Here is a 15,285-nt window from a genome sequence, read left to right as displayed (position 1 = left end):
CCTACTCCTAGTCACTGCGATGGACAAGGGGGGGGGGCAGCTTGTCCAGCAAGAATGAAGCAAGTCCGGGAAAAGGAGTTTCTATCGCTTTAGGATTTATTTGGGTTGGGTGATCCTTAGTTGTCATTGCAAGATGGTATGCCCTGAGTTGTACAGAACCATGTAGCACAGAAGGAAGATGCCCAGGCCACACGAGGCACCTGCCATTTCAGGCTACGAAGAAACCAAAATGAAGAACCTATGGCAGAAGCAAGTCTCTGATGAGGGAGTACAGCCCACCGCAGCCACTCATGTTTCTCACACTGGGGCTCTTGCCTTAGTTTCCAATATCTCTTCAGGCCTGCCATGCTGGTTATTTCCTGCTTTTCCATGTTCTAAGAAACTCACCTGTACAATGTCCATTTTTTCTGTGTTACACTGAGGACTGTATAATAAAAAGGAGACAGAGAAAACTGCATGATGAAAAGAGGACACAGAATTCTTCTTTTCAGGAAAAGTCCCAAATAATACATGTCCAGGATAGGCCTGGAAAATAACATTTCGTCAACTAGTTAAGGTTAACATTGTCTTAGCTTGTATGATATCGTTTCCCCAGTACCACATAATAAGGAACTTGGTCTGTGTGATATTTCTTCCTCAAATCCATTATAAATCCATTATCTCCAGCCCAATAATGAGAAAGTCCAGATCAAGACCAGAAAAGTACAGATCAAGGGACACTGTACAAAACAACTGACCAGTTCTATTTCAGACATGGAAGAGACAGAATGACTAAGGAGAAACAGCAACCAAAAGCAACAGGTATCTTGAGTTAGATCCTAAAATGTAAAAGGGACTTTGTGGGAAAGTTGGTGAAATCTAAATAACAGGAACAGTTAGATAAGGCTGCTGTACCAAGCATAGGGACAGGTATTTTGTTTTTAATAACAGTAACATAGTTACATGACATGTTATCTTAGAGCAAGCCATAAGGGTGTCTTTGCCGTGGCAAATTTGGAATTATTTGTAATAACTACTAAGAAGTGTATTGACTCTTTAGAAGCATTAGAGAGCCAGTCTTTGGGGCTATGAAGGCAGAAACCATTGCTCAATCCATCCTACAGAACTGGTCCATCCAAGATGGCCTCAGTCATTGCAAGCTTCCCTTTCCATACCCAGCCATCATTCTATGCCATTTCTACCTCTGGAAATTCGGTGTAGTTTCAGCTACTCCTATTGTTCCCAAAATAGATTGCAGATATTGCCTACTTTTACCTGCTATAGGATTCTATGTTCAGAAACAATCTGTATATTAGCTGGAAGGAACTTGGAACCCAGCATTGCTTTTATCTCCGAGTGGCAGCTGTGCCTGGAAAAGAAGGGATTTCCCCAAACACAGAAAGGGGCTTTCAATGCTGGATGGAAAAGAAGAGTGCATGAGGTGGCATACTGGACACCAAAACACAGCAACAGCAACCGGTCCTCCCCCCAGTAAATGAGGCAGGCTTCTGACAAATGGAAATAATTGCTTCATGGAAACCTTATATTGGAAAAGGCAGACCATAGCATGTAAACCGAAGGCTTCATTTTGGTCTCCTATTGCCCTTCAGTGAGCTCTGGAAGCTGTTTCCTGTCAGGGTCAGAGAGAATCCTTATAAGTCTTCCAATCATATGTGAAACACAGTTTTAGGGTGACTTAATCAACAATGTGAGGTTACCTTTAAAATGTCCAGTCATAATTTGGAATTTTCTTTCAAGCTGTAGGATGCCAACCTGCCACCCTGGATAGTTTGGGCCCGAAGTCAGGACAGGTGAATCTCTCCTTGCTCATACTCCTTCTCAACTCATCATAACTTCAGCTCCTTCAGAACTGTTAGATACAATTGGTAGACTGGGGGACAGAGGAGCTGCTTCCTGATTGGTGCTAACACAGGCTTAGAACCTGTGATTTCCTTTTGAAGATACTTAACGCTGATTATCTGTGAGCACTTTCTTCTGAAACCATGTACAGCTTTCATCTGTAATTTCTGTGTGGACTGGAATTTTCTTGGTTGGGCAAGTGCAACTCTTTTCTGACTGGCTACTTCCTTCTCGCTCATCCTCTAAGAATCTAACGACTCTACTGGTTTTTCTATGCATAGGTCATAGGTCTATGCCTCTATGGGTACCTTAGATAGGACCTAACATGATCACATGCTAACTTGCCCTCTGGATCCACACCTTGTCCACAGGACACACTCATTAAAAGACCTGGCTTCCTGTTCATTGTACACCAGGAAATCAGACATTCAGTCCATCCTCAGACACATAGGAAACCCTTAAGTTCTCTATGTGGTCTTTTCAAACTCTTGACCCTAAGCTGGAAAACTGAAATATTCTGCATTCTATCTGACCACGGTAGAATTAAGCTAGCTCTCAACAGCAACTATGTAAAATATACAAACTCATGGGAATTAAAACACACACAGTACTTAACGATAATTAGGTCAAGGAAGAATAAAAAGGAAATTTTAAATTTTAAAAATTCCTAGCATTGAAAGAAAATGAAACACAACATAGCAAAAATCTATGGGGCACAATGAAGGCAATCTTGAGAGGGACATTTACAGCGTTAAGTGCCCAATCCAGAATTTGAGGATTATCCAAATTAATAATTATTTACCTGCAAGCCTTGGAAAAACAAGACCAAAAAAAATGAAATGAGTTTTTTTTTTTTTTTTTAAAGATTAACAAGACTGACAGACCTTTAGCTAAACTAACCAAGAGGAAGAGACAGAAGACTTAGAATAAGAAAAGAAGAGATGGAAACTGAGCTTTAGAACAGACATCAGTGCAATCCAGAGAACTATAAAGACACACTTCCAAAGCCTTTATTTTACTAAGTTGGAAATCTAAAAGTAATGGAGGAATTTTTTAATATATATGACAAATTTATATCCCTTATGGTTTCACTTACCAAAGTTAACAGCAATAATAATAATAAAAAGTACTCAACCAAAAATGGTACAGGCCCAAATGGGCTTACTGCAGAATTCTAGCAGAACTTTAAAGAACCACTGAAGCCGAAGCTTCCCAAACTATTCCATAAACTAGAACATTCCCAAATGGTTTAAAGCCAGCATCACACTGCTAAACCAGTTAAAGACACAACGAAACAGAAAAATCATAGGCCCAACTCCCTGCAGAATTAGCGTGACAAGTCCTTGGGCAGTGCGTACCTCTGAGCCCTTCCATTTGGTCCCACACCCTTCCCTAAGCTCTGTATCTTTCGGTCCAGTTTTCAAGTCTCCTCTTGTACCCTGGAACTCCTCTGTGATTCTTTAAAAAAAATCACCAAACAGCCATTCTTCTGCTCTTCACCTTCAGTGTATATTTACTATCTTCCCAGACACTTGTTGAGAAATGTGAGACTCATCATGACAAGAGTTTAAATTGTTCGGTTACAGCCCCTCCTATGGGGGGAGTCATTTCAACTGTCTTTCCATTCACAGAACTTTAATTTTCAATGTTGAACGAGGCTTTGCCAGAATTTTTTTATTTTATGCTTTCTTTGAGCCAGCACCAAATGGTAGACATTGTTGCCTTTTAATTGACTCCATCTGCAAACCAGACTATTCCAGTGCCTCTGGAAAGGAAGAGGAAACTTCCCAAACTCTGTGTTAATTACTTGCTTAATCAATGAGCTTTGACATCTGGATCTCCAGCTGTCTGTCCTGGCTCTAGCAGGGCATACTTGCAAACAAGGATTGTGAGTTACTGCTTTAAATCTTTCCAGTATGGACACGAACCGTCTTTGTTTGGAGTTGCAAGATAAGCAGGAAAATGTTGAGGAGCAGACCCTGTGTTTGGCCAGCCTGGCAGTCCTAGTTCCAGAGAGCTTACGGCTGAGCCACAGCAGCGGCCAACAGGCTCGGTGAGCCAAGGACAGCTGGCTCCTCCACAAAGAGCAGGCATTGACCAGTCAAGGGAGAGGGGAACCCACGTAACAGATGCTGATGGTCTTCACCCTCTGCCTTGGGTACACTGCATGCGGCGCACTGCTCTGGGGGCTTGGGTCAGACCAGGGCTAAGAACAACTGTGAGTTACATCTAGATCAAACCGAAGCTAGGTGAAGGCGCCCAGCCTGTCTGTATCCTAAAACTAAAATGCAAGGAAGGGGCAATCTTTGAGTGAGAAATACGGAAACGCCGGAGGGAAGCACTCTTAAAGGGGAGTGGAGAAACAATTTTTCAGCTTTAGTTTAACAGCCCTGGCAGGAGCAGATATTGCAATGAGACACTTGGGTCCCTCCTTTTAAACAACACATTCCCAGCAATTAGACATTTACCCAGGAAACTCATGCTGGGAAACGGAAAAGGCTAAATCTGGTGCCAGCCAGAAGGGAGCCTCCCTGCCAGGGATTTCTTATAGTTCTGACAACCTGTCAGACTAATTGCACGAGAGATCAGTCTCAGAAACTGTGGCGGGGTAGGGGGAGTGTCAGTGCAGAGTGGTAGGTCTTGGCTTCTGTTTAAGCCTATGCCTCATGTGAGGACCTAGAAGACAGACTTGTGACATCACCAGACCTCCTCATTCCCCTTCCCCACGTGGCCACATTGAATACATCTTTTTCTGCCTTTTTCTATTACTCTGTGTCTTTAATTGGCCTGCTGAGGGCAGGTGGCATAGCCCCCACTTGTTAGGACTTGCCAAGGCCAAGGCTCTGACCTTAACTGCTCCAGTAACGTTAGTTTCCATGGCCGGCAATAAAAGGCCAGGATGGAACTAAGACATAAGTGAGGATGGAAGCAAGACATAAGTGGTTGTCTCTGTGCCCAAATGTGCCATGCTGCCATTTGGTCTGTAGACTGTGAAATTGTTTCCGAAAGAGCAGTTAGAATTGGGCTGGGAGGGAAGTGACCCTTTGAGGAACAGAAGGAAGGTGAAGCCAAAAGCATTTCCCATAAGAAGTATGTAAGATGCATTAGACTTTTCTGGGCATTCTCGACCTAACCTTTACCTTGTGATTCCCTCCTGCCCTGCCCCCACCCCACCCTAAAAGGTATAATATTTCCCTTTAAACAAAGAACGAATAGAAATGATTTGCCTGCTGGGTTTTGTCCAGTTTGGAATACATCCTTGAAGAAGGAATGTCCATGGATGCCATTAGCCAGCGTCTCAAACACAGTGCGGGGGCATCTTCACCCTCCATTCTGTCTTCACAATGCCCCTTCGGCCTAGACTGAGTAACAAGTCTATTAACCCTTCGTTGGGTACGCCAGAAGCTATTCACGATGGCTCACCTGGTGTCTCTCAGCCTCAACAATGCCGACCTCTGGGAGTGGCGTGGATGCTGAGGGGTCTTTGTCTGGGGTAGGGGCGTGTTGAACGTTTGGCAATGGGGCATCCTTGGCCTGCTGATTAAATGCAAAGGCACCCTCCTCTCTCAGTCACTGCCAGAGGCTCTGCGGAGTGCCTTTCCCCTCACACGTACCTGTTTGCAGCCCATCCTTCTGTAATGGGAACTCTGAGTGCTGACTCAGGAAGGTTTGCCACCCGCCCTTTTTTGTTTTGCATCTACCCTCTAGTTTAGGACTGTGGGTCAGATTCCTGCATAAGTCTGCATCTAGGTATGCCGGTGACACATAAGAGAGCTTAGGGGACGCTGTTTTAGACAGGGTCTCACTATGTAGTCCTGGCTTGCATTGAACTCACAGAGATCAAAGCCTAGGGGCCACGCGGTCAGCTTTTTTACAATGTACCAAGAAGATGTCTTAAACCTGCAGTGCCCCCTTGCATTCCAGGAACAACAGGCCTCTGCTGACAGAACATTCCCTGACAGCAGCCTCCAGCAGGAGCAGTCATCTCCTGGATACCACACAGCCCCCTCAGGCATGTCTTGGGATCAGCTCGAAGGACCGGTCCTGACCAACCAGACCACTCTTCAAGCAAGGCTGCTTCTTCTCGTTTCTTTCTGTATGACCCAGCGCCTTTACCTGCTCTTCCCCAGTCAGGCCATGCTGATTAAATCTTTCCAGGCCTCATCTGGCTACTCTCTTTCTTTCTCTCTCTCTCTCTCTCTCTCTCTCTCTCTCTCTCTCTCTCTGGCTACTCTCTTTCTTTCTCTCTCTCTCTCTCTCTCTCTCTCTCTCTCTCATTCTTTGTTTCATTATTGTTGTTGTTGTTGTTGCTCTATATCACAGGCTGGCCTAAAATTTGTCATGTAGCCCAGGCTGGCTTCAAAATTGCAGTGATCTTCCCGCCTCTGCCTCCCACATGCTGGTACAGCGGGCATGCGGCACCGCACCCAGCTCTATTAACCCCTTAGGCTGCTGTGCTGAGACAAGTGTCAGGGCTCTGTCTGTTGGGACTCCTAGACCCAGAACTTCTATCCTAAAACTGATAAAAGGATAAAAAGTGATATTCTTATCCCTGTAACATGGGCTCCAGCTTTAAGAAAACCATTCAACAGGAAAAAGGGATGGTCATCTATTTAGATAAAAAGCAGTATCTTAGTTCCAGCGATTGCAATACCTGAAGAGTATTTCAGTAGACCCTATCACTGTCTACATACAGCTATTTCTTCAACCTCCTCTAAGTCCACAGTGGGCAGATCACTGACTCAGGAGACATCATCAGTCTTGAGGTCCCATTCCTCCCACTGGTGGTTGGTGGGAGGATAGAAAGGATGTTCCCTGGTTTAGACAATAAGAGATAAAAGCAAGTAAAATGGGGAGAAAGTCTCCTTATGATAATAAATAACTAATACAAATATTCCTGTTGGAGTCTCTCTCCAAGAAGCCACCATGCTGTGTGACAATGCCTGGGATATGTTCACTCTGCTGGACATTTTGGCAGCCATAATCATAATCACCAACAGCCTGAGGACCACAGGGCAGAGAGGACAAAACAGCTTCCGCCCTTGATAATAATAAGTCCCAGAGCCAGCTTTGGAAGGTTGGATACAGAAGGTTCACTAATTGACATAATTCAATACACTTCTATTGCCTAAACCAAAGGCTGGCAAATTACATAATGTGTGGGCCAAATTCAAGAGCTAAGGTTTTGGGATTTTTGTTTTGTTTTGTTTTTTACATTTTCTTAAAACAAACTTTGTTTTAGGAAAGAACAAAAGAGAAAAACGAATGACAGAGACCATGTGTGGTCTGCAAACCTAAAACCTTTACTATTTTACTCTTCACAGGAAAATGTGACTCATTTGTGCCTACCTCAATCTAAATCATTTATGGGTATACTGCACTTTGCAGCTCAAGGCTTTCTTAATGTAAATACTAAAAGCTTCATTTTACAGTTGCAGAAATTAATCCTGGCCAAAGACTCAAGCAGACAATTCAAATACAAATTTGTCATTAGTTCAACTTATTGTAAAAGGGTGCCAAATGAAGGCATCAAAAAAATTAAAAATAATAAAAAAAATTTTAACACACCTTTCTATCCCTCAGAGCTTCATATAGTATTTCTTGATTTTACAGATCAGAACAGACAATGCTTCTTGAGGAAATACAATGTATTTAATGAATATTCTCAAAGGAGGTCAGATTGCCCCGCTATCAGAACAAGGCAACCAACCAAAGAAGAGTCCCCAGAAGTGAAGGATGATATATAAATATAATATAAACAAACTCACTGGTAAGTGACATCTTCTGTAGAGACAGAATTGGCACTTCCTGCTGCCTCACTGAGAATAAATCTTCCATGAGAAGCACCTAAACCTTCCTCCTTTAACTCCAAGCCCCAAGTCAATGCCACTGCTTCCAATCTGGCCCTACTGCTAAGTAGTACCTTAGTGTAATTAATTCTTTTTTGTTTTGGTTTGGTTTTTGATTTTCAGAGACAGGGTTTCTCTGTGTAGCCCTGGCTATCCTGGACTCCCTTTGTGAGCGGGCTGGCCTTGAACTCACAGAGGTCTGCCTGCCTCTGCTTCCCAGAGCTGGGATTATAGCCGCAGCGCCTGGCTTGCAGTTTAATTTTAACAGAAGCGTATGTGTGGAGAAAGTCAGATCCAGAAAAGGGGACACAATCTGGGACCTTGAGTTACAGCGCTCAGCTCATCCACAATCCGCATGACTTCATCAGAATAGCCCAGTGCCGAGCTCAGCACCTATACACGGAAGTGGTCAATAAGAGCAAGGACAGGCAGAGATGGGGGAAGGGGGGAGAAATAGAGGGGAAGAGAGGGAGAGAACCGGGGGAGGAGAGGCAGGTGAAGGAGAAGAGAAGGAGGGAGGATGAGGATGAGGTGGGGTGGGAGGTGGGGTTCCCCGTTTATACCCAGTACTGGTTGTGTTTCAGTGCTGGGTTGGTTTGCCGACAGAGCTCGGCCATGTCAGGATCCAGGTTCACCCAGGCCTCCCAGGTGGCGCATTTCTCTACAGGCTCCACCCCCAGAGAGGCAGGCTGATGGTAGCCTGGAGGCCAAAACAGACTGGGAGCAGGGCCGCTGGAGTTTCTCATAAGGGGTGTCACCCTGACGGTGGGGATGGCTCCAATCCTCTCTGCTCTACAGCTTGGCAACGGGGATTCGAGGCTGGTCTTCGGCTGGAGAAGAGGTTTAGGTTTGTTCTCCTTTCGGCTCAGCAGCCAAACACACAGGGCCACCGCAGTCACTGTCAGGAGGAAGAACACAGCAGCCAAGGGGAGGGCGACCATCAGGGGGAAACTGCTCTCTCCAGGCTGCGTGACCCCCCCAGAAAGGCCTTCGGTGGTGGCATATGGCCACATGACCTTAGTGGGGGAGGCCTTACCACCTACACTTGGCTCTTTGCTACCGACCTGTCCCCAGGAATCTGCCCCCTGCCCTTTGCTCTGGGTCAGATTCCCTGGAGCTTCTGTCTGTGTTAAAACAGAAGCCGTCAGTTGTTTCTGAGGGCAAACGGAGGCCACAGGGCTCTCTCCAGTGACAAATAAAGGCACGCCCGGCGTAAATGTTTGTAAAGGTAAGGGGTCTGGTGGCACTATGGTGAAGGCCAGATAACCTGTAGCTGGCTGCACGCGGTCTGCCCTGAGCGAGAAGGTGAAGGAGTCATTCTGGGTAAAGGTGCCCGTCAGATTAGCATACAGCTCAAGCACCAGCTGCCCCTGGTTGATGTCTGTCTGGGTAAACCGAGTGACCTCTTCCACCACAGGGTTGTTAGGCGCACTGCGAACAAGTCGCCCGTGGGTGGGTGGCTGTGTCACTTCAAACGTGGGGTCACTGCTAGTCCTGTTAGCAAGTTCGGTCGCATCCAGATCCTCTTTTCGAAGCCGGTGAGCCACCCCGTTGGCAATTTTCAGGTTCGGTGTGACCCGCACTAAAGGCTGCACTCTGATGCTCAGCGTCTGCTCTGTCAAGTTGCTCTCCGTTGTAAACAACGAGAGCCGCAGCTGATCTTCTGAGGCAGTGAGATTGGTCATGTGGTAAAAGAGTCTTCCAGAGTCCAAATCCTCCTGTCCAAAGCTCGTGACCAGCCGGCTTTCCAGCAGCAAGTGGCCATTTTGAAGGGGCTGTGTCATCCTGTAGGTGATCTGATGGCTCCTACCATTGGTCACTGCTGAAAGCTGGGCACTGGTGATGGGGACAGTTGTCTGGCCCTGTGGGAGAAGCAGGTCTGTGAGGTTCACAAGAGTGATGGAGATGGGGATGACATCCAGATGGAAGAGCTTATAGAGAGGGCGGTGATCGCCATCAGTCACACTAAAATAAAACGCCCCAGAGGACGGGCTGCCATCCTGTGTGAACCACACCTGAGCGTTGTTGATGTCGGCTTGTGTGAAGTGGTGAGCGGTGGTGCTTGGATCATGAGCCATTGCTAAGAAGCCATTGTTGGGAGGACGGATGACCACGTATTGGATTTCATCTGGAGGACTGTCTGGATCTTCTACGTTGAGGATTTCAGGCCCCACCACCAACCTACTGCCCTGCAGAACTGTCAGCCGAAGCCCTCTGGTCTTTAATTCTAGAGGCTGATCGTTCACAGGGGTGATGGTGATGTTGAATATCTCTTCCAGAAAGTTGGCCTCTGGCTTACTGGTGGACTTGCTCTTTGGGTTTGGCCAAACAGCAAAGGTAAAACTGTCCACTAGTGATTCAGAGTCATCGTGAAAATAAGTGACTCCAAATGCATTAACTACCTGCTGGGAGAAGTAGGATTTTCCTGTGGTAAGGTTTCTTTCTCTCACCATAATGGTTCCATGGCGAGGAAGTGCTGTGACCTGGAACCAGATTTCGTGGGCAGAACGCTGAGGCTGGGGCAGCCGAAGCAAGAGGTTGGAAGCATCTAGCTTAGATTGGTCAATGAGAACTTTATCTCCCTCTTTGACAAAAGCTCCTATTAAAGCAGTTAAAGAACAAAGAGACATGTGATCAGACATTTAATGAAGGTCATAAAGCTTTCACTCCCAAGTATACCTCTCAGTGGATTATTCTAAACACATAGGTTACTTAAGCACCTGAATTATCGCACAAAAGTAAAATTTAAACGTAAACACATGCTTATGAAAACCAATGCAAAAAAGCTCAAAAAGCTGAAAATAGAATTCTCATATAACCCAGCTATACACTCCTGGTTGTATACTCAAAAAACTCTTAGCACTCACAAGGATACCTGAACATCTATATTTAGTAGATAGGAAGTAAGATCAGGCTAGATGTCCATCAATGGATCAATGGTCAAGAAAATGTGATAGGTACATACAGTGGACTCTGACACTGTCATAAAGAAAAAAAAGGAAGAATGACATTTTGGGGAAAATGAATGCAACTGGAGATGATTTTCTTAGGTCAAGTTAGTGAAACTCAGAGAGACAAATGTCATGGTTTCTTACTAAAAAAAAAACCCGAGGGGTGTGCATATGTGTGGAGGTGTGTGTGTGTTTATGTGTGTTGGAGGGCATAACAGTACAAAAGTGATCACCCGAAGGGAGATGGGAAGAGAAGAGGGTAACATACATGTGGGAATTAAACTGAGGAAAAAGGGAAATGGCTGGAGCACAGGATAGACACAGGGAGGAAGTGGGGAGGAGAGTGACTGGGAATTACCTGCAAATAACCTTTAAGCCAATATTTCAGGCAAGCAAGCTTTAAGACCTTATATCCACTTTTGCTAACTTACCTCTGGCTGAATCTCTCCTGATATTGAGACAGGCATAGCTTTTAATAATTCTTTTCCATTCATTATTTTCATTTCTATCAACACCTTTCAGTCACGGGCATGATAAGGCTCTCATTTGGAGGTATAAAGAGATTCTTTAAAGCTAAACCGCCATGCCTCACCGTTAAGCTCATGACAGGAAACACACGAGGGCATGCAGAGTAAGAACCACTGGCTATAACTGTGTTTATTCCAGAGGATGATATTGTGGCCTGGACACAAAAGGGAAGACTCATTTCCACGTTTTCTCTCTTCTACTTTAGACACAGCACTGGCCATAGCTTGGTGGCAGTACCTGTATTGGCAAGCAGCCGGCTTTGTCGGCCTGACTCAGTCGTTTCATATGAAATGGTAATCCGGAAGTCCTCAGGGCCCAGGGCTGCAGGAGGGGAGAAAGCCGTGAATGTGAAGGAGTCTTCTGAGGCCCACCCTGTGTTCTCAAGATCCATGTGCTGGTACAGTATCAGCCCTTCATTGACCTGGACGGAAGGATGAGCAGTTAGGACCAAGCTTCCGGGATAATACAAGAATTAACCCACATTCTACATGGAGTAGACATGTTCTTTGCAGGGATTACTATATTCATGCTCAAATTATTTCATATATTTGTATACTGAAAAAAAAAACATTAAAAATGTGGTTACTTCCTTTCGCAACTAGGAGATTCTATTTCATACCTGATCTAGCCATGAAAGAGAAGCACAGTGACTCTGAGATGGCCATCACTTTGGAGTGCTTTTCTTATGGAAAGGTATACTAAACCTTCTTTACAGAAGGGACATCTTCAGCCATTATTGGCTCATATAACAGGTCTTGTTTTGTGTATCATGCTGCCCACTTTCTGTTCAACAGTCTATTTGTGATCAAATCCTAGACATTATATAATCTCATCTATTAATACTTCAGGAAGTACTCACAAATTGTGACTTTCAAAAACATACCACAGTATTGGCATTAAAAATACCTCAGGATTAAAAATAACTAGTTCCTATCAGCAAATATGTAGCCACTGTCCAAATTTCTCTATCAGTCTGGTAAAAATAAAATTAAGAGCAAAAACAAAGACAAGACAAAACAAACACACAAAACCCCACAAACACACACATGGTTGCACCATCTGAGTCAAGGTCCTTAGAATGCCATATTGCACATTTTGTATTTCTCATAGGTGTTTTATAGTTCTCGTAAGTCCCCCCCCTTTTTATGTCATGTGGTGTGTGTGTGTGTGTGTGTGTATGTGTGTGTGTGCTAAATTCTGAGGTAAACCTGCAAGAACAAGAAACTTAAGCTTCTTGTCACTAAAACCAAAATTGCCTGAAAACAACTTTGGATAACTGTATTTCCACTGTATGAAGGGTGTACAGATAAACCACTCAGCTGAGTACCTGGGCCCTGGAGAAGAGGAAGGGAGGAAGGGTGAGCTTTCATTTCATGTCACTTTAGATCTGTCCAGCTATTTTCCCCCAAACAGGAGGGGTCATCACAATGTCTTAAGAAAGCCATTGGTGTGGAATCTCAACTAATAAATGCAACAGAAGAACTTAAATAAGAAAAGCTATCACTTGGTAACTAACAGCCATAATGATTCCAGTAAGAATTCTAAAATAGTTGCTAAAACCAGTGGTCTAAAGAGTGTTGACATACAGGACACAAAAATGGCTACAAAGCATGTCTTCATGGGACACTTACTAGTCAAAAGAGCAGATCATGCCTTTCAGGGGAGGAAACTAAAACTCAGGGAGAAGAATGGTGTGAGGAACATGAAAACCAGTCTTAAACCTAGGACAAAGTGCGCATCAAGGTGGACTGGCAGGAAGCGCTGAGAATCCGTCAGTTCCTGCCCAGAATACAGAGCCTAAATCCATCCCCAGGATGCACAACCTAAATCCATGCCCAGAACTGACAAGCTGAATCACAGTGATGAGCACTGCTGAGAACTATCCTGTATTCTTTTAAAAACTGGCCAAGTTCAGCTGGCAAAACAGCCCATCTGGTTAAGGCACTGTGCCACCAGGCCTCATGACCCGAGTTCCACCCCCAGAACCCACGAGGTAGAAGGAGAAAACTAACTCCCACAAGTTGTCCTCTAACACACACACACACACACACGTACACACACATACATTCACAAACACACAAAATAAATGTCATAAATTATTTTATTGGCAAGGTCACAAGAGATACCATGTTGATAACTAAGGAGAGGTTTCAAATTAAAGGACACGAAAGCCACATGACAACTAAATGCTGTTTTATGTTGTAGATAATTTCCCCTTTCCTACTAAAGACATTTTTTGGAACAATTTGGGAAAGTTTAATATGACATATAAATTGCATATTGACATTGTAGCAATGTTAAAATTATGAATTTGAAAATTACACTGTGATTATATTAGATTGCCTTAATTTTAGAAATGAACCTCTGCAAAGACAAGTGTGTGAAAAAAGACGAGAGTTAGTCTTGTTAAACGCTAATGAGAATATGGGAATACAAAGGAAATGAACATGTAAACTCTTTGTACTTCTTGTAATTATCCTATAACAAAGCTAAATACATTAAATCATTTTTATTTTTTTTTAAATCAGCTTTAGAAAGAAAGCACCATTCCCTTTTATGAAGATCAACACAAGCATTCGACAGACTGGGAAAAAGAAAAGATGAGGCTCTGAAAGTGGGGAAGCCGAGCCTCGTACCTGGTTCTGTTCAGCTCCGGAGCCCATGCTATTTCCACCATCTAAGGGCTGCACCCACACTGCAGACCCCTGAAATTAAAGGCTACAAAGAAATTCGCAAGATATGCTCTGCAACTCCAGAAGCCGAGTAACGGGGAGCGTCAGCTAAAAAAGTATCACCAGAGCAAACAGATGCCTCTTCGTGTCCGGCCTGGCCAGGGCAGTCGGTATCAACCAGAACATGTATGGATTTGCAGTGATTCTGAGGAAGAGCTCATCCCACAGCCGTGTTTATCGTGGGTTATGATTTAGAGAAAGGCGGTATTGGGGCTGGGGAGATGTCTCAGTGGGTGAGAAGTACTCACTGTTCCACATGAAAGAGGCCAGGAATGGTGGTGACATGTAGTCATAAACCTTGTGTTGTGGGGGCCGAGGCATGCAGATGCTAGACACTGGCCAGTTAGGCTAGCCAGCAGGTGATCCCAGGTTCAGAGAGAACCCCTGCCTTAAAGGAGAAGATGGTGAACAGGAGAGGATGACAACCAACATCTACCTCTGACCTCCACATACGAATGCATGGGCGTGTGCATGAACAGGCAAAACACGTGCACTCGCTCATATACCACGCCCAGTATTCCAGTTCCACCCTGGTGTCAGATTTATTCTGTCATACAGAAAGACATAAGACACTAGGAGGTAGAGGGTAGGATAGGAGGAAAAGGAAGTTGCTTTTGTTTTTTTTTTTTTTTTTTTCCATTTGATCAGTTCCTTACTAGAGACCCCGAGAAGAGCAATTAACAAGCTGCTTTCCTAAGCATGGAGCCAGAGATCTGGGGGTTTTGACTGGTGCCTGAGGATCAAAGAGTCATCTACATAAAAAGGGATGAAGAGGGATCTTGAATGTGCCAGGCTTGGTGGAGTCAAATAACGCACGGAGATTGACCACCCCCACCCCCATCCCAAACATGTCATGTCTTCCTTGCTTCCTTCAGCTTGCCTGGCAACAAGCATTCCTTGGCCTGTGGCCGAAATACTCCAACCTCCTCCTCTGTGGTCAGCCGGCTTTTCCTCATCTGTCTATATAAATCTCCTGCCTCTTTGAAAAGATGTACGTGACTGCACTTAAGGTCCACCTAGATAACCCAGGCCGCTCTTCTAACCCTATTAACTGTGTCTGCAAAGCCTGACACCAAAGGGCTCACTCACTCATGAGTCCCAGAGACCAGGACCTGATACTTTGAGAGGCTTGTACACACTTGTACATAACTGAATCAAGATATCCAGTGCTACCTTCCGCTCTTTCCTAATTATAACCATTTGTGTGGCCTCACTTGGTCATTTTTATTAAAAATCTACACACTTACAGTGGCATGAGCCCCCGGAGGCTCTTCCATATAAAGGAAGGTTTCATTGTCTCTGTAAGAGAAGGCCATGGCTTTAGATATGGTCCTTGAAGAGATATTTTTCTTCTAGTAAGATGCTGCAGAGATCAATCCAGTCCTT

At 44.6% G+C, this 15,285-nt stretch overlaps 1 protein-coding gene across 1 annotated transcript in view; it reads right to left on the bottom strand.

Annotated features, from left to right (window-relative positions):
- Window positions 1-2,825: 2,825 nt before the first annotated feature.
- The window catches only part of LOC110549648 (chondroitin sulfate proteoglycan 4-like), a 74,475-nt gene continuing 62,015 nt past the window's right edge, over window positions 2,826-15,285 (bottom strand). The window contains exons 9-10 of the mRNA XM_060385724.1: window positions 11,405-11,588; window positions 2,826-10,287 (exon numbers count right to left, since the gene is read on the bottom strand). Of these exons, the coding sequence (XP_060241707.1) occupies window positions 8,246-10,287; window positions 11,405-11,588 (2,226 nt within the window). The 3' untranslated portion in view covers window positions 2,826-8,245. The remainder of the gene's footprint in view (window positions 10,288-11,404; window positions 11,589-15,285) is intronic.

This window comes from Meriones unguiculatus, chromosome 6 (assembly GCF_030254825.1).
Source record: "Meriones unguiculatus strain TT.TT164.6M chromosome 6, Bangor_MerUng_6.1, whole genome shotgun sequence".
NCBI lineage: Eukaryota > Metazoa > Chordata > Mammalia > Rodentia > Muridae > Meriones > Meriones unguiculatus.
Note: the sequence above shows the minus strand (reverse complement) of the source record. Positions and strands in the feature narration are given on the sequence as shown.